At 41.2% G+C, this 17,972-nt stretch overlaps 1 protein-coding gene across 2 annotated transcripts in view; it reads left to right on the top strand.

Annotated features, from left to right (window-relative positions):
- Positions 1–13,034, top strand: part of plxnb1a (plexin b1a) — a 93,125-nt gene extending 80,091 nt beyond the window's left edge. For both annotated transcript variants that reach the window (XM_074681046.1, XM_074681045.1), the window contains 19 exons: positions 903–1,137; positions 1,227–1,469; positions 1,560–1,736; positions 1,836–1,984; positions 2,071–2,171; positions 2,265–2,482; positions 2,612–2,790; positions 2,870–2,936; positions 3,185–3,331; positions 4,121–4,295; positions 4,590–4,693; positions 4,796–4,880; positions 5,199–5,371; positions 7,124–7,284; positions 7,445–7,592; positions 7,740–7,804; positions 9,059–9,134; positions 9,338–9,412; positions 11,110–13,034. In XM_074681046.1, the coding sequence (XP_074537147.1) occupies positions 903–1,137; positions 1,227–1,469; positions 1,560–1,736; positions 1,836–1,984; positions 2,071–2,171; positions 2,265–2,482; positions 2,612–2,790; positions 2,870–2,936; positions 3,185–3,331; positions 4,121–4,295; positions 4,590–4,693; positions 4,796–4,880; positions 5,199–5,371; positions 7,124–7,284; positions 7,445–7,592; positions 7,740–7,804; positions 9,059–9,134; positions 9,338–9,412; positions 11,110–11,214 (2,683 nt within the window). In that variant the 3' untranslated portion in view covers positions 11,215–13,034. The remainder of the gene's footprint in view (positions 1–902; positions 1,138–1,226; positions 1,470–1,559; positions 1,737–1,835; positions 1,985–2,070; positions 2,172–2,264; positions 2,483–2,611; positions 2,791–2,869; positions 2,937–3,184; positions 3,332–4,120; positions 4,296–4,589; positions 4,694–4,795; positions 4,881–5,198; positions 5,372–7,123; positions 7,285–7,444; positions 7,593–7,739; positions 7,805–9,058; positions 9,135–9,337; positions 9,413–11,109) is intronic.
- The last annotated feature ends 4,938 nt before the right edge of the window (positions 13,035–17,972 follow it).

Below are 17,972 nucleotides of genomic sequence, written 5' to 3'. Positions count from 1 at the left end.
CTCTTCGACCTCCTCCACCATCACACTCCTTTCTTTAAAGTAATCTGTGCTCCTCATAAGCCAACCTCCTGTCTCCACTCATATCCAGAATTGGATGTTGTGTTGTTTTGTTTTATTTGTGTGTAATTTTTTTATGTCTTTGTTTTTTGTTAAGTATTGATTCTAAGGATTGTACAGTGTCTAAGTTTTGAAAGTACTCCACAAATAAAATGTATAAATTTAAAGCAGTAAAATATCAGCACTCACAGTAAGGCTCAAAATTTTAATACTGAAAGTAAACCGGTACATTTCAGCCCCCAGCTTTGGTTAGTACTTATGAAACGGCTGAATTGGGTTGGTTTCTGCTTGCTGCTGTTTATCAGAAGTTTGAACTGTATTGTAAGTGGCATTTCTCTGCTTCAAATGTCTTTATTGGGCCAGAACTGACACATTTCTGGTATTTTTCTAAGTCTGAGAAGGTCTCCTGTTCTGTCTTTAACAGTGTCTGATGCATTTGTATGTAATGATTTTACAGAGGTTACAAAATAACATTTTAGTTCATTACAAAGATTTTTTCTGTCTTAAATGCTGTCAGACTTTCAGGATAGCAGTCTGTGGGTCAGAACAAAAACTTTGAGTGAAAGCGATTTGATTGGTTGGGATAATGCTGCAGCCATTACAGCCTGTTTCACAGCTGCTGGTTGTTGTAATCACATTTTTTGAGGACATGGATAGTAGGCATAAAAACTGTTGAAGTAGAAGCCAGGTTTAGAATCCATCAACTTGTTGACACAATACAGACATTAGTTTAGGTTTGTTGATCCAGATTATCATCTGATGAGAAGCTGATGTTTGTTTTCCTCTTACTGTGAACTTTGCTCAATACAGTTTTTTTTCTTCTCTTTCTCTGTTTTCTTCTTCAGTGGAGGGAGGATTATCAGAGTCTCTGGTCAGAACCTGGATGTGGTCCAAGAGCCCAAAATGAGAGTCACCCTCAGTCCACCTGATACTCTCCCCCCCAGGAGGAGGAGGAGCACCCGGAGGAAGAATGGAGGGAGCCTGAACAGAGAACAGAGTCTCCTTGGTTCCCTGAAGAGATGGAGGCGGATCGTCCCAGAGGCTGAGTGCCCCGAGGGAACACTGTGTCATGTCAAACAGGTGAAGCAGAGCCCACTCGTACAGAAAGATAAGCCTCTGTGTGACGCTGTGAATAATTCATCCTCACACTGTGTTTCCTCCTCCTGCAGTACGAGTCTTTCTGCACAGTCAACAGCTCCTCTCTCATCTCGTGCCCGACCCCGGCTGTGGGTCCAGAGGCCAGGAGAGCCAGGGTCAAAGTTCACTTCTTGTTGGACAGCCTCCATTTTGACTTCAGCAGCGTGGGGAATGAGGCCTTCAGCTATGAACCAAACCCCCGTCTCTACTCGCTGAACCAGAACGACCCCAGCAAGCCTTACCACCACAAACCGGGCAGCATCATCTCTGTGGAGGTGAGAGCCAAACGTCTGCTTCTGTCTGTACATTTTAAAGTCTGCAGTTTATCTCAGGAAAGTCACGCTCTACTTTGTTTTGTGCTCCAGGGAGAGAATCTGGATCTGGCCATCTCGAAGCACGAGGTGGAGGCTCGGATAGGAGAGGGGATCTGCTCAGTTAAGACTCTGACCCACAACCACCTGTACTGTGAACCTCCAGCTCAGCAGCCCTCAGTGACAGCCAGCAAGAAAGTGGACGGCGTGGACAGTCTGCCAGAGTTCACTGTGAGAAAACACTTTGAATTCAAAGGATTTAATATCGAAGATTACAACATCTCTTCCTTCTCCTGAATGTTTCATAATGTTTGCTTTCCTCGTCTCCAGGTGAAAATGGGGAATCTGAACTTCTCTTTGGGCAGAGTTCAGTACGACACTCAGGCCCAGTCCACCTTCCCTCTGGAGGCTCAGGTTGGGGTCGGGGTTGGGGCCTCCATAGTGGCCCTCATTGTGCTCATCATAGTGCTCATTTACAGGTAAACGTACTGTTAGATATCATTTAAAAGTCCGTAGTAACATTTTTATTCCCTCACTTAAATATTGATGATGATGAAACTGTCAGGAGGAAGAGCAAACAGGCCATGAGGGACTATAAGAAGGTGCAGATCCAGCTGGAGAACCTTGAGACAAGTGTGAGGGATCGCTGTAAGAAGGAGTTCACAGGTAGATTTGCAAAATAGCTTTAAAAAATTACACAAACTCATCAAAATACCAAAAAAGTCTTCACTCACTGTCATCTTCTTTCTGCTCTTTCAGATCTGATGACGGAGATGATGGACATGTCCAGTGATTTGGTCGGATCAGGAATCCCCTTCCTGGATTACAGAGCGTATGCTGAGCGCATTTTCTTCCCTGGCCACCAGGAGTCTCCACTGAGACGAGATCTGGATGTTCCAGAGAGCAGAAGGCAGACAGTGGAGCAGGGCCTGGTTCAGCTGTCCAACCTGCTCAACAGTAAACTCTTCCTCACAAAGGTGAGACCACGCAGAGAACCTCTCTGAGCGAAATGTTTTATGAAAAGCTTCTGCATCCTGAAAACATCAGATTTCCAATGAGCAGGTGAACGTTTCTGCTCTGTATCCTCAATCCTCTCATTTCTGCAGTTCATCCACACCCTGGAGGTCCAGAGGACGTTCTCTCCCAGAGACCGGGCCTACGTGGCCTCTCTGCTCACCGTGGCCCTTCACGGTAAACTGGAGTACTTCACAGACATCCTGAAGACTCTGCTGAACGATCTGGTTGAACAATACGTGGCCAAAAATCCCAAACTGATGCTCAGGAGGTACGGCAGGAGTCAGTTCATAAAGTTTGCTTTGGTTCTTTGTTTAATTTCCTCACCCTTGTGTTGTTTGTGTCTCCAGGACAGAATCAGTGGTTGAGAAGCTTCTGACAAACTGGATGTCCATCTGTCTGTTCACCTTCCTGCGGGTATGTTTCAAGTCATTGAAAAGTATGTCTGTAGCACCCCATAACTCAGGATTAAATCCTCTACATGTCTTACAGCATTTTTGTAATCTTGATCTGCTTTCTTAAAACATTGATCCAAGTTTTACAGAATTTGTATTTAATAACAGATTAACAGAAATCTCTAAAGTGAGTCCTTGATGGCGACAGTCAGAGGATCACTGACACTCAGTGGACACTCCTGATGGTCTGTCTGTTATATTCTGATCCAGGAATCAGCAGGAGAGTCCTTCTACATGCTGTTCAGAGCCATAAAGCACCAGGTGGATAAAGGACCTGTGGACGCTGTGACGGGGAAAGCCAAGTACACACTCAATGACAACCGGCTGCTGAGAGAGGACGTGGAGTACCGCACACTGGTCAGAACTGTTGCTCCTCGCCTCCTTATTTTAGGGACATCTGTGCAGCATGGTTTTATAACAGTAATATTCCACAATTAAAAGTGTATTTTTTGTATTTATTTGTTGATTGTTGGTATGTTTATTTATATTTGCATCTGCATATGCAATACCAATAAGACAACCTAAATAAGATTTGCCAGCTTGCAATCGGTAATGTAATCAACTTGTACTAAGAATGGAGAGGGAACTCATGTTGTAGATTTGAGTTTGGTCAGTTTGGTTTCTTGGCTGTTTGGATTTGAACAAGACACACAGTGTCTGTCTTATTTTTGATAAAACATTGTTTGTTCTCAGGAGACCCCCAAAAAAATTTGCAGTTGTTGCTTTCAGGGGGTCTCTTGTTTCAATTAAGGGGTCTCAGACTTTCTTGGACTCATGTAATTCCCCCAGTGGACATGCTTCAGGCTTGTGATGTGAGTGATAATGGAATGAAACTTGAAAGTGACAGTGTCCCACTCCGCCCTCCTATGTATAGTGAAATAACAGTTAATATGTTAAGTTAACATACCAGACACCTATTCAGTTCTTGGATTTTGTGAAATGAATTTTAGAATAGATGTGACTTGCAGTTCTACACAACTTAAGTCCAGTGTGACTTATAGCCTAGAAAATGTGGTAATTGTCAAATTCCTTGAATAAGACCAAGCAAGTAAATTTTTCTGCTTCCACTGCCAGATTTTGGTATAAAAAGTGCCTTACACATAAAGTCTGATTGATTAAATAATCATTATCTCTCCTTGTGTGCAGACCCTGAATGTTGTGACTCCAGCTGGAGCAGCCACTGGAGGAACTACAAACCAGACAGTTCCTGCCAAAGTCCTGGACTGTGACACCATCACTCAAGTAAAGGAGAAACTTCTGGAACAAACGTGGAAGGGAACCTCGTATTCCCAGAGGCCGCACATCGACTCATTACACCTTGGTGTGTACAGTTTCATTACTCTGCAAGTCATGTATACATACTCATTTTGATTTTTTCTGCTTTAAAACTAAATGTGCCATCTGAGTCACGTATCAGGTTCCTTGTTTCAATATAACAATTCTGCACAGTTATATCTTGGGCTATGTAGTTTTTTTTTCTTCGAGAACACAAAAATTCATTGTTGAATCAAATTGTTTTCTAATTTTTATGAAACTGAGAGGTTATTATGTAAATATCACAATTCTTCTGTCTGCATTGATATAAATCCTGATCTATCCTTTCCTCACCCCGCAGAGTGGCGTGCAGGTGTTGCTGGTCACCTGATCCTATCAGATGAAGACCTGACATCAGTGGTTCAGGGCACCTGGAAACGCCTGAACACCCTGCAGCACTATAAGGTCTTAAAAACTCCTGCACACAAACTTTCAGGCATGCACATAGTGCAGCTGCTAAAATTGATGAAAAATGAGTTAAAGTTCTGATAAAACTGTGTACTCCAGGTCCCTGATGGAGCCACAGTCGCCCTCGTCCCCAGAAACACCAAACACCTGCTCCATGACAGCCACGACTACATGCCAGGAGAAAGTGAGTCCTGAGCAGATGCAGAAATGAATTCATACAGAAATTTGAACACAGGCTCTGAATGAAGTCACAGCTGAAATGTTGCATTTAATCAAAATAACCAGCAGAGGTCACTGTTGTATCGTGTGTAGTGCAAGCAGGAGTACATTTGTAGAAGCCTGAGTGTCAACAAAAATGATTTATTGGACATCAGATAATTTGTCAGTTTTGTTAAATTCAACTTCATTTTTATCTTCAGTCGATCACTTTCTTATCTGTTATGTCATGTGTCAAACTGAAGTATACCAACAAATTCATCCTCTGTTGATCTGATTCACACAGAAACTCCGATGCTGGATGACGGGGAGGAAGGAGGAGTGAGGCTTTGGCATCTGGTTAAAGCCAGTGAGGAGTCCGAGCTGCCGAAGCACAGGAGAGGCAGCGTGAGGGAGAGGGGCGGGGAGAGGGCGAAGGCCATCCCCGAGATTTACCTCACACGCCTGCTCTCCATGAAGGTAAAACACACACACACACACACACACACACACACACACACACACACACACACACACACACACACACACACACACACATTTAGAGCAAAAACTCAAACCTCAAATGTCTAATTGGCTTGAAGAAATGAATCTCATTTTAAAGGGGATGTAAGTTGTTTGAAAGTGATCTTGAAAAAGTCTCCCTTTTAGATATGTGCCTGATCCTAATCTACACTTTAAAATGAGATTATCAATGCTAATATAGCTTATTTTAGAATGCTACTCTGTAGCCTCTTCTTAGGCCTGGACCACACGAATATGGATGTTTTCCTAAACACACATTGTCTGTCCAATTGGGCCTCATAACCCCACAAACACAACGATTTCACCCACACAAACAGAGATTTTTTTAAACTGATAAAAAGGTGAAGAGATAAAAAAATATACTGTTGAGTGGATCCATGTAGCAGTGTTAAACGGAGCTGATGTTGACGCCACAGCAAGACGTCACAAATCACTGTAGCAACGGTTGCCAACAACAAGAACAATGGCCAACATTTACCGCGCCATTTCTGTGTTCTTTGCACTGTATGCCCTCATTATAGCTACAAATGAATGTAATGTTGTTGATGATGATGATGTTGTTGATGTTCATGAAGTAACAAGTCCACCTCATTGTCCGTTCACACAAACGACTCAATTTCATTTGTTTTATTTTTTGCATCCTCATTACTCCATTGACTGCTTCTTCTACCTGTTTTTGACTGCGCATGCTCGTAAAGTTCTTCTCCTACAGTTTTCACATTTTGCTAACCTGTCACTTATCCCCTAGGCACGGCATTGCAGACTTCAGAGGTGATCGTTTTCAGTTTTGCCTCTTCTTATGGACAGAGATAATTCTGTGGTGTGGACAGAGTTTTTTTAAACGAGAACAAAGACATGCGGTCAAAAAACTATCCATATATGTGTGGTCCAGGCCTTAGTTCCCTGATAAGGTCAGGCAGGACCAGATTGATTTACAGCATGTCTAGGTCTCTATGACAACACCACGCTGGCTGACAGAGTTTAGAAATAAGAAGAGAGATATGTGATTTTTGTAGTGATGTTGGACACAGGAGCCCAACTGTCAGACAGAAAAAGGACAGAAGAGAAGAAGAAAGATAAACAGGAGAGTGAGCCCGAGCTAAAGGCTAACACAGGAGCTAAACTGTTCGTGCTAATGTTCATTCCAACCCACAGTCAGCAGTTATTCTGCAGTGGTCTGTTCAAACTTGAGAGTCTATCAATAAAATGAAGAGAGAGGTTACGTTAGCTCTGCTTGGTAGATGCTGAATATAGACAGCTTCTAAACTACTGTATGAACTGACAGTTTGCTTGTTGTCGCATTAGCCTACGGATACGCCATAGTGCTAGGCTGCTATTAGAGCTACATTTAGCTGACTACTGACAGACAGTACAAACTTACAGAATTTGCTTGTTGTCACGCTTCACACAACAGAGCTACGTAACTGTACTAATAAACACCTCACCTCATTGCTCTGTATCTGGTGAAAAGTTGACTTGAACAAAGAAAATTCTTCTAAAACAAACACAGGCCTGGTTAAAAGTCACATTTTTACAACAGTGTGTGAGACTCTGGGCCAGAAGGTGGAGATGCAGTCCAATAAAACAGATTTTCCTCGTAGCATCTTAGATAGAGACCAGAAATAAGAACCAAAGTGTTTATCTAACAGAAAAAAGTAAATGACTAATGCTGCCTCCTCTCACTTTCAGGGCACGCTGCAGAAATTTGTGGATGACTTATTCACCGCCATCCTCAGCACCAGCCGTCCTGTTCCTCTGGCTGTCAAATACTTCTTCGACCTGTTGGATGAGCAGGCTCAGCAGCACAACATCACAGACCCTGAGACCATCCACATCTGGAAAACCAACAGGTACGTGACCCACAGCAGCAAGAAGGTCTGGATGTTTGGAAACAGATGAAAAACAGAAATGAGACTCAGGTCAGCGTTTGGTAGGTGGGATGTAAACACGACCTGATTGTCCTGTGCCAGCTGTTTCATTTTTCTCTGAACTGTCTCGTCTTTTAAACAGTTTACCGCTGAGATTCTGGATCAACATCCTGAAGAACCCACAGTTTATCTTCGACGTGCAGACCTCTGACCATGTGGACGCCGTGCTGTCCGTCATCGCTCAGACCTTCATGGACTCGTGCACCATCGCTGACCACAAACTGGGACGGGTGAGCTCATCTGCACAGATTCTTTTCTCTCAAATTAAAAAACACAAGGTCTCAGTATTAAAGCTGTTTGCTCCTGATGCTTTGTGACTTTTTCTTCATGTGACCTTTGACATGTCACACTCAACGTGTTTTCCATTTGTCTTGTAGGACTCGCCCATCAACAAGTTGCTGTACGCCAGAGACATCCCGCGCTACAAACAGATGGTGGAGAGGTAAGAATATGGCAGCCAGTTGCTCTGCTGACCTCAGGCATGAAAAACATCGGGGGAGGAAGTAGTGCAGGAGAGAGGGAGAGAGTGGGGAGGCCGAGGACAATCTGTCAGCGCCAGACAGGGTAGACTGAGCCCGCGAGGCTTCCATGCATGGATGGTCTGAGAGCAGACTGCTACACTTACTGCTGTCTGCTGCACGTTGGACCCTGCAGATTACTCTGTGTTAAAGCTCCCTTACGCTGGATTTTACACTACTTTATCTTTTTTTCTGAGCTGAATCAGTCTTACCTGTGTTTATGAAGATAACTGATTTGATTTTCATTTGATTTAATTATTTATCTCAAACATTTGCAGTCAGGCTGAACAATTTTAATTAATTTTAATAATCTAATTGCGATTTTTTTTTACCAATTTGTGGTTGCGATTTAGCATGCGATTTTGTTTGGGAGGGACATTTATCTTCTGCATTATTCACTATTCAGATGCACTAAGTCATTCCATAGCACGACCAACAGAACAAAGGATACTGTCAACATACAAACATTTCTTTCCTGCAATTTTTGATTGAAAAAGAAAAAGGATTACTGCTCTTGAAATAAAGGTATAACATTTATCTGCCCAGAATTACTTTTATATATGCTGAATGAGCCACTTTCTGCACTGAAAATGAAGCTCAACTTTGGTTCTGACCTTTGACTTAGAGGGAATTTTATATATAACTGGAATAATAACTGGACCTCGGATTTTAATAAATTACCCCTGTTCTAGGATAATGTGTGGTGTTCAGAGCCCGTTATGAAAACAGACAAATCTAGGTTCAAACTGGTGAGAAACAAATCCTCTGCTCTGAGGCTCAATGCCCGATTCTTACAGGAGTTTAATTTTTTAAAGTGTAGGTTGTAGCAGTCTTATCTCATTTTTTTGTAGACGACCAATGTTCTGCACGGAAACAGATCACAAGACTATTTTTTGTCCAAAACACTGTACAACACAAGCAAGAATCTAGACTGAAGGGGAAACCTAGACACAGTGCTGTAAGTCATTTGGCTGCAGGGGCTGCCATTAAGTGCAAGAAGTTTTTTTTTCTTTTCCCACACAGAATAATGTAGCCATATCTAACCACAATTACTAAAGTTGCAACAATAAAGTTAACTCTGAAACAAAGCAGAAAATAAACAAAAGTAGATTACTCAAACTCAAACCTTATACCTTTTTTTCCCACCTTTTTCTCCCTCCTTTGTCCTCCTCCTGCAGGTACTACGCAGACATCCGTCAGACCATCTCAGCCAGTGACCAGGAGATGAACTCAGCTCTAGCTGAACTCTCTCGTGTAAGTTACCCGCTCTTGTCTTCCACTTTTGAAAGAACTAACTTTTTTAAGTTGCAGAGGCTGAAAGCATAAATCATTTCAGGACCTTCTGGGTGCGTGCCTAACAAGCTTCATGTGGAGTCTGAAATGAAATATGAATGAAAACCGATGCAGTTTTTAACACCCTCCACCCCCTGACTCTCTATTTTTATCTCCTAAAACAGAATTACACCGCTGAGGTCAACTGCCTTGTGGCTCTACACGAGCTGTACAAGTACATCAACAAATATTACGATCAAGTGAGTAAAACCAAAGAACACGACGGGTGGCTTCACAGCGTGCTGGGCTGTGGTTGGGATGCATTTCAACTACACAGACCGTCTTTGTATCACAGGAAGCGTTACAGTGTGACAGGAGAGCGATTTTTCTTTTCTCTGTGCACAGCACTGATCATTTTATCAAACAGTTTCACTTTTATTCTTCATCACCATTTTGAAAAATGTATGGCTAGCTTATTTAAGATAATGTCAGGAAACTCCCTGATATTTCTGTTTGTTAGGTTCTGCTAACAGGTTTACTCAGAAATAGTCTTTATTTTTCAATAAAAGACAAGTTAAATGATACATTGTGCAAAACTGCAATCTGGACTGCTGATGATGTTGGACTGTGGACACAAACATTAACAGAAAACAGCATTGCATTAGTTGTATCTTTGTCACTGCTCCAATAAGCCAGCACTGTCATTAGTTCATCAGTTATCCAGGTTCATAGAGTTAATCCATTATTATGCTGTAGATGTTGTTCTTGGTCTTGATGTCACTCCTGTTCATACTGTAGGAATTGTGATACATGCAAACTAGTGATGCTTATCCTAAGACGGAAAAATAGCTTGTTGAGTTGATTATTTAACCATGTTCACGTGTTTTATTACTTTTTGTTTATTTTTGTTTATGAAAGAAAAAATGAAATGCTTTTAGAAGTTCCCTGAGGCTACTGCCGACTCATTACACTTCGATGTGAACAGTTTGAGCTACAAGATTCTGTTTTTGTTGCTCTGCAAGTCGTGCATATATATTCATTCTGAAAATTTCTACTTTTCATCTGAAAATGCCATCAGTAGTTTAAGATAAAACAATGCAGAAATTTTATATTGAACTGAGGAATCTGATCAGTAAAATACCTTTTGCTAAGCCCGATAAACATTTTTTTTTTCAAGGGGGAAAACTGAAGCTACACATTTCTGCTTTTTTAATCTTAGTTTAGTTAGTTTTTCTCTTTGTCATTTCCGAAAAAAAAAAAGATGGAGGTATAAAAAGAGCATCAGTGACCAAGGAAGTCATCAGAGAAGAAGCTTGAATGCAGCTGAGAAGAAAAAAAGAAATGTTTAAAGGGTTGACTTAATAAAAAATAGGAAAATGATAGACATAAATAAAAAAAGTGAATAATATAGATAACAAGTAAAAATAAAAAAAAAACTTAAAAAAAAACTTACAAGTATGGCATGTAAGCAATTAACATAAAATCCAGTATTATAGGCGTTTCATAAAGAAAAGCACTGGAATAAATACATATGTAAAAGAGTGAGATCAAAGTAGTTGAAACACACGAGGCATTAAAAGGAGAAAAAAAAATTTAAGACAGATAAAAATAAACAAAAGAAAAAAGAAAGTTATTAATAAAGAAGAGTTAGGTAAGGAAAGTTTAAACACAGAATAAAGTTAGAAGAAAATGACCAAAGGATTTTCTTTGGAGCATAGCTTGGTGCCAGATCCATACTAGATTTAAAATGTCAAAGTCCATTTAAAAACTTTCAGGAAGCTAATGATGAGAAGTCAGACCTGAGAAAAAGGAGATACCGCTTAAATCACTGAGACACCTGAATGTGTTGTGTACAATCTTTTCCATATTTCTTTATCATAAACAGTGATTGTGCTGATCCACAGAACCTGTGATACTCATGTTTAAAGTAAAATTGTAATTTTTCCAACCCCCTCAGATCATCACCGCTCTGGAAGAGGACTCCACGGCGCAGAAGATGCAGCTCGGTTATCGGCTCCAACAGATCGCTGCAGCTGTCGAAAACAAGGTCACTGACCTATGACCCAAAGGTCAGGACAGATTTTCATTTCACCTTGAAGCAGAGAGACTTCACGGGGACAAGCTTCTGTCTGGAGGAGGTGTTTCTCTGCCTGAGACAAACTGAGGATGGAGGAACTTTGTGGTCCACGCTGTGCTTGTGCTGTCATTTCAAGCAGACTGATTCCCTGAGACTGCAGACAGCTCCTCACACTGGAAGTGAAGGACGCCGCTTTGAGGGTCCAAAGGGAGAAATACTGAAATGAAGCACAAAAACTAAAGGAGGTTCTTTGAGCTTGTATCTCTCCTGAGGAATCTCAACTGAAGGGTGACACAGTTTGGAAAGACGTCTTTTTGTTTCTCCTCGGCTCCATCGACTTTTCAGACTGCACCGATCATTCCTGCGAGCTTACTGTTTCACTCACCACAGGCTGTTTGTCTTCTGCTTAGGAATGGATGATGGAAGTGTGCTGGAAGAAGAGATGAGGAGGAAAAGGGAAAAGAAGGACTTCATGTTGACCGTTTCATCAAAGTCTTATGTAACGGACACACCAAGCTGCAGCGCTTTAAGACTTTTTCATTCTGCTTTTAGCTTCCTGAAATCACTCTAACAAGTCTTACTCTGAGAATTTAATCTGCTATTATGGACAACAGGCTTTTTTTCATGTTTTTTAAGCATTACATCATCGGTTCACACTATTTTTAGATGCTGCCTTCTGTAGTTTGGACTTGAAAACTTTTCTGCAAAAGTAAAAAGTGCACTTTTACTGAAAATAAGATCCTCCCACCCTACTTTATGACTGTTCCTCACTGCAGTAATGTTTTACAGATGTCATAAGTTTTGCAGTTTTAGCAAGTTTTTGTGGTAAATTAGGTAAGCAAAAATTACCCACAATTCTCTTATTGACTGATCCGTCCTAAAAAAAACACAAAATCACCAATTCAGTGAAAAACTTTGATTTGTAATGCTCGAGACCTGGAATAATGCATTAGAAGAAAAAGTAAATTTCATTCCCATTATCAATTTGGCATCATAACAACACCTTTTGGGTTACATTATTTCTTTTAAAAAAATCAACATTTTCCCTCAACAGTGTTTTTTAATATATATCTATAAGTGGCAGTAGTTTTTCTTGGTACAAATGGAGCTGAGTCGTTAGCCCTCTTTAAGGCTCTAAAATCTGAGTAATTATGTAGAATAAGACACATTTAAACACAGATTTCACACTTATTTGCTTAACCTAGATTTATTTGTCCATTTTTTCTGTTTTAAGGCAGTTTTGATCTTCCATATCTGTCAGATTTCCTTGTTTCCTGTTCTGGATTTCCTTTGAATTCCTCAGCTCTGTGTGTATTTCCAGGCTGGATGGCAGTATTCCCATTGGCTGATGCCAGATAACATTTCACACTGACAGAAGAGCTGGGAAAGTCTTTAACTAGTTTTATCCAATTTAATTTATTTTTTATTTATTCTGTTGCGTAGTTGTTTCGTATTATTTTGTGTAAAGCAATTGTTTTTTTTACCCCAATCCATCATGTCTCTATCATCTGCTGAAAATTCACAGCTATCTTGAATTTGTGCCACATCTTCAACTTCTACTTTTAGATTTTCTTTTAGAGAACTTTTTTTGTCCTGTTGCAAGTTTTTACTCTGGACTTCAAAAGATGTTTTTGCCATGCACACCAGTGTTCCCTGTGGATGACTTGAGTTTGCTGAACTCCACTGTGATGTTTTATGATGATTCTGTACATATGAACTGCTCTGAAGTAACCCTGACTTTAGTGTTCTCTGACTAAGTGATAGGACAAACCTAACATCGGCTTAATGTGATGCAATAAAGTGGTCCCTGTGTTCAATACAGTTCTAAAATTATTTCTGCCTTTACGTTTAAAACCGTCAATCCACCGTCAACAATAAGACGTGTTTTCCTACAGTGTTGATACACCGTGCAGGATGACAGTGACGTATTTTCAGATGCTCTTAATTGTGACATTGTGCCTTCATCAGTTATTTCTAACACAAAAACTTCAGCCAAAGTGCGTCTGAGTCTGCTCTTGAATTTTTTAATGATATCAGCGTCTCTGGTGCATACACTCTCGCTTAATGGGCTTTTCAGGCTGTAGGCAGTCTCAAGGTTTGCAGTCAGCATCGGGAAGAGTTGGTGCTGGTTCTGCTCAGTTTAAGACTCCCTCATATCAGAGGTGATATCACTGCTGAACAATGTATAAGTGCAGATTAATTATCACTTAATAATGACCCTCCTTAGCTGTGTCTTTAGGACAGGTATTATCAGGTAGTACTTTTAAATCCTACTCATGTGCTTAACTGAAATAAAAATCTTTGAGCTAGTTTTCTCACCTAACTTCGCAGAGGGATGTTGTGATTTCCCATATTTTACATATATCTACAGTTCTACAGTTTCATTTAGCAGACGCTTTTGTCCAAAGCGACATTCAACACAAGCAAGAATTTTGACAGAAGGAAAACATAGTTAGTGCGACAAAGTGCTACAAGTTATTTGGCTGCAGGTGCTGCCATTAAGTGCAGGATTTTTTTTTGTTTTGTTTTGTTTTTGTTTTTGTCCCATGTAAATAATGTAGCCATAACTGACCACAATTGATTGCTGCAACAATTTAACTCTGCCTTTAACAACATTCAATGATCAGTGCTAAACATTGACTACGCTGGATCTGAGACCATCTGACTCATTCTACCCCTGAGGACACAGAGGAGAAGGGTCAAGGGCCAAATGTTCCCTGAACAGATGAGTTTTCATCTCTTAAAGTAGAAAGGGACTCTGTGGATCGTATAGAGTTAGGTAATTCATTCCACCATTTGGGAACAACAGAGGAGAAGAGTCTGGCTAGAGATTTGGAGCCGCCCTGGGCTGGGGGCAACAGGCTTCTTTCACAAGTAGAGTGGAGTGGGCTAGAAGGAGTGTAGACCTGGATGAGGGACCCCTGGGCCCTGTTCTAGGAGGCAGGATTACTGCCTAGCGAGGTAGCTTTGAGGATAGGTTCCGGATTCCCTGTTCTACGACACGGGATCACTCCTCAGCGAGGCGAGTCTCCATGGCAACATATGCTGAACGGCTAACCTGCTCCTGGGCAGGTTAGGTTCCAGATTGAACTCGCGGACTATAAAAACCCCGCCCACTGACCAATGAGCCCTCACGAAAAAATGGCTTGTCCGTTCTTAGAGGATCCCGTGGACATCGGAGCCCGACCCTCTCTCTTTTTCGGATGACCACCTTTATGAAAGGTACCGGTTTCCCAGGGAGGGGTTGGTAGTATATGACACTTTCTACAGGTAGTTAAAGGGAATGAAGAACTCTCATTGCCATAATAAGATCTTTAATTCCAACACTTCTGTTCCATGACAATATTTTATTGCCCATATTAAAATTGTGACAGGAATTCATGTAGGGCTCATGTGGGCTACATATCACACAAAAAATGTAAACATGATAGGAATGAACAAATGAATAAATTCATCTAAGAAATAAATTAGGTATGGTGCATGTTACGGTAAAAGTGTATGTTGAACAGTGCTATTTCAGGATGATAATGGCACAAAAGATTTTTTTGCACTGCACTTACGCATTTAGACTGTCAGCAATTTTCTGCCAGCACTCCTTCCGTGCTTTAGCAGCGGCGACGGTGCTGCTTCTAACGTTAATTACATGTTTCAGCTCGTCATACTTCCTCATGATCACCTCCTGCTCCTCCTGTGTGAAGTATGCGGTCCTTCTGTCTCCGGCCTGCTCGGACGCTCCAGACTGCTCCATGTTCGTGATTGGTCAGATGCAGCGGGCTCCGCCTTAAATGCGTGCACGCGCTCATTGCCTAGCTGGATCCACCTATGAGGTTGATAACCAGCGTCGTAAAACCGTGTAGCGAGACCGCCGGCTACCACGCTCAGTTCAACTAGGTAGCTCCAAGGCTATCTCGCTAGGCTGAACTTGCTTCGTAGAACAGGGCCCTGGTATGCTGCTGCATTCTAAAGCAACTATTTACAGAAAGGGTGATTTTTTTCCCTTTTAGGCTTTAAACTGTCCCTCCACTACCCCTCTTGAAGCTTTTTATGATGTACAACTGAAAAGTTTTGTTTTTTTTTGAGTCTGGTGTTTTAAGAAACCCTTGTATCAGTCCCTGTTTCTCACACTCTCTTAAAGAGCACAGTCACACTGGCCAATCCACATGAGCCAAAAGTCTCTAAAGTTGATGCAGTGCTCTCTGTGTCTCATTATGCTGACTCTTATGGGATCACATTTCGTGTAAACAGTCGCTTCATGAAGACATAGGCAGGCCATGCAAAAGGAGGAACAGTGCTGTGGGCCCATGCTTGAGTATAGCACGGTTTGTGTGACAGCGTCCTATGGTACCCCAATCCACAAACCCCTTCACTCTGATTGGCCAGCACCCTTTAGGGCCTTTCTGGGGTGGAGAGATGGGCAGAGATAGGTGTTTGAGACCCTGCCCCTCCAACATTAAATGAAACAGTTTGGAGATCTTCATCATTTCAGCAAGTCTTATGAAAATCTGCTCCCCAGTAGTATGAGCATCCAGCATTGTGAACTTTATATCCAGTCACATAAAAAAGGCACTGATCCAAACAAGAAAACCCAAAAGTTCGCTTAAGGACAGACCTTTTCTATATTTTCATCAATCAGTAACGTAACTCCTGTCTGGCCCTGTTTGTTGACACTGATTGGAGGTACTTAGCATAGCATCAGCTAGCACATTAACAACTTTCTGTCATCAGTGAGCCGGTCTGGGGGCTAAATTTGTCCGTCCTCTCCCGGTGTCCTGTGAATGAGAAAGTATGACCACCTGTCACACACAGCTGGTGATGTTAAAACATGCATGAGCCTCAAGCTGGACCCAACAACTTCAAACTGCGAGTCATGTTTAGTCCATAGACAACATGGGGAGACATGCTCGCATCATGTTTTATTTAAAGGCACCCAAACCAAGCAGAGGTTATTTTTTATGAGTCAGAAAAAAAAAAATGTTTTTCTATATCTGAGTTTATTTTACATTTAGAAAACATGTTGATAGTATCATTTTCTTTTTATTGGCAAACAACAACCATCTGCAGTTTTGTTTCCTTACAACATGTTAAGTAAATAATTTGACTCATTGCACAGTGTATGATTCTTATTAATCTCATCATTACTATAATTACTAAAGACAGCAGATATTCCAGTGTCCGAGTGTTGTGTAACAACAGTACGTGTGTTTGTCTTTCTCTTTCAGGGTGATGAAATCTTAAATCTGTGCAATGGTCTCTTTTAAAAGTGTTTATGTGTGACTACAAGAGCTTAAAACCAGCTGGATCAGGATGTGTGTGTGTATTTGTGTACAGTGTGTGTGTGTGTGCGTGTCTGTCTGAAATTAGCAGCTTGATAGCAAATGAATGCAGGTCACGTTTCACTCTGTGGAAGAGGGGGAGTGGGTCAGCAAAGCCAGACTGAAGGTCATGAAAGGTGTGTGTGTGTGTGAGTGTGTTCCTGTTTGCTCAAAGACTCCTGTGATTTGTTGTTTTTCTTATTTTTTCTTTTTTTTAAACAGGATTTCTATTTTCAGTCTGCAAAACTCACCAAGAAAAACAATAAAAGCAGTGTTTCTATGTTCAAAATGTCCAATAACTTCAGAAATATATTTCAGAAATATTTCCTTTAAAGATTAGAGTGGAATAAATTCATGGTGTGATTTAATCCTCTTTAACCACCTGATATTTATTCCCCACTAACCCAGTGATCTAGATCCGTGCAGGTGCTGTTATGTCTTTCAGCAGCACGCACACACACACACAAACACACACACACACACGCTTCCTGCTCCTGAGGGAAGGCTCTCATTACAGCTCTCTGAAAGTGGAAAACAGTAACAGCCTGCACAGGCTTTTCAGCTTAAGACTGGACCAACATCAGACGCTGATGTCTGAGCACAGGAGGCCGGACCACCTGCACTCTCCGCAGGCTGATACAAAGACAAACACAGCTCTGTTTATTCCTCCTGCATTTTATTCTTTGGAGGTTTTGTATCACAGAGATTAACCAACAAAACCTAACATCACGACTTCAAATCAATCTTTCTGTGGATAAATCCAAAATCCTCTGACACAGAGTAAACAAAGTCTGGATGATGAAATATTCACATCTTTGGAAAGCTGCATTGTTTTAGAAGTTCGTGTCACTGTGTCCCATCAGCGACTGCAGGAGGCCTACAGCACAGAGCCCATTCATATTTTACAGAGATTTTTATTGTTTAAAATGCTGCTTCTTGGATTCCCATCTGCTCCCAAAAAAGAAATTTGACTTCACTTTGTGCTCTTAACTTTAATTAGTCTTGCTTCTTGAGTCCAAGACATTTGTCATTTGACATGTCTTGAACTCTCCAATCTGTGGCTCCAGCTGTCAGCTGTAAACCAGGGGCCTGTGAAGATACCTGTGTTTTATGAGCTTTAATGTTCACCAACATATACAGTGGGGAAAATAAATATTGAATGCGTCAACTTTTTTTCTCGTTACATTTATTTCCAAAGCTGCAATTCAAACCAAATGTCTACCAGACACTGGTATTAACTCCAATAATCCACACATGAAAAGAAATCACAACGTTCAGGTCCATAAATAATGATTATGTTGAATTAAGTACGATAGAAAGGAAAGAAATGGAAAGGCTGTATACTTTGGCAAGGAAATGCACCGTACAGCTGGGGTAGAGCAAACTGATGGTCTGATAAAAAAGGTTGTTTTTTCACCAAGCTGTTAAATG

Source organism: Halichoeres trimaculatus, unplaced genomic scaffold (assembly GCF_033239565.1).
Source record: "Halichoeres trimaculatus isolate MK-OKI-2021-1 unplaced genomic scaffold, fHalTri1.1 fHalTri1_scaffold_11, whole genome shotgun sequence".
In the NCBI taxonomy this organism is placed as follows: Eukaryota; Metazoa; Chordata; class Actinopteri; order Labriformes; family Labridae; genus Halichoeres; species Halichoeres trimaculatus.
Note: the sequence above shows the minus strand (reverse complement) of the source record. Positions and strands in the feature narration are given on the sequence as shown.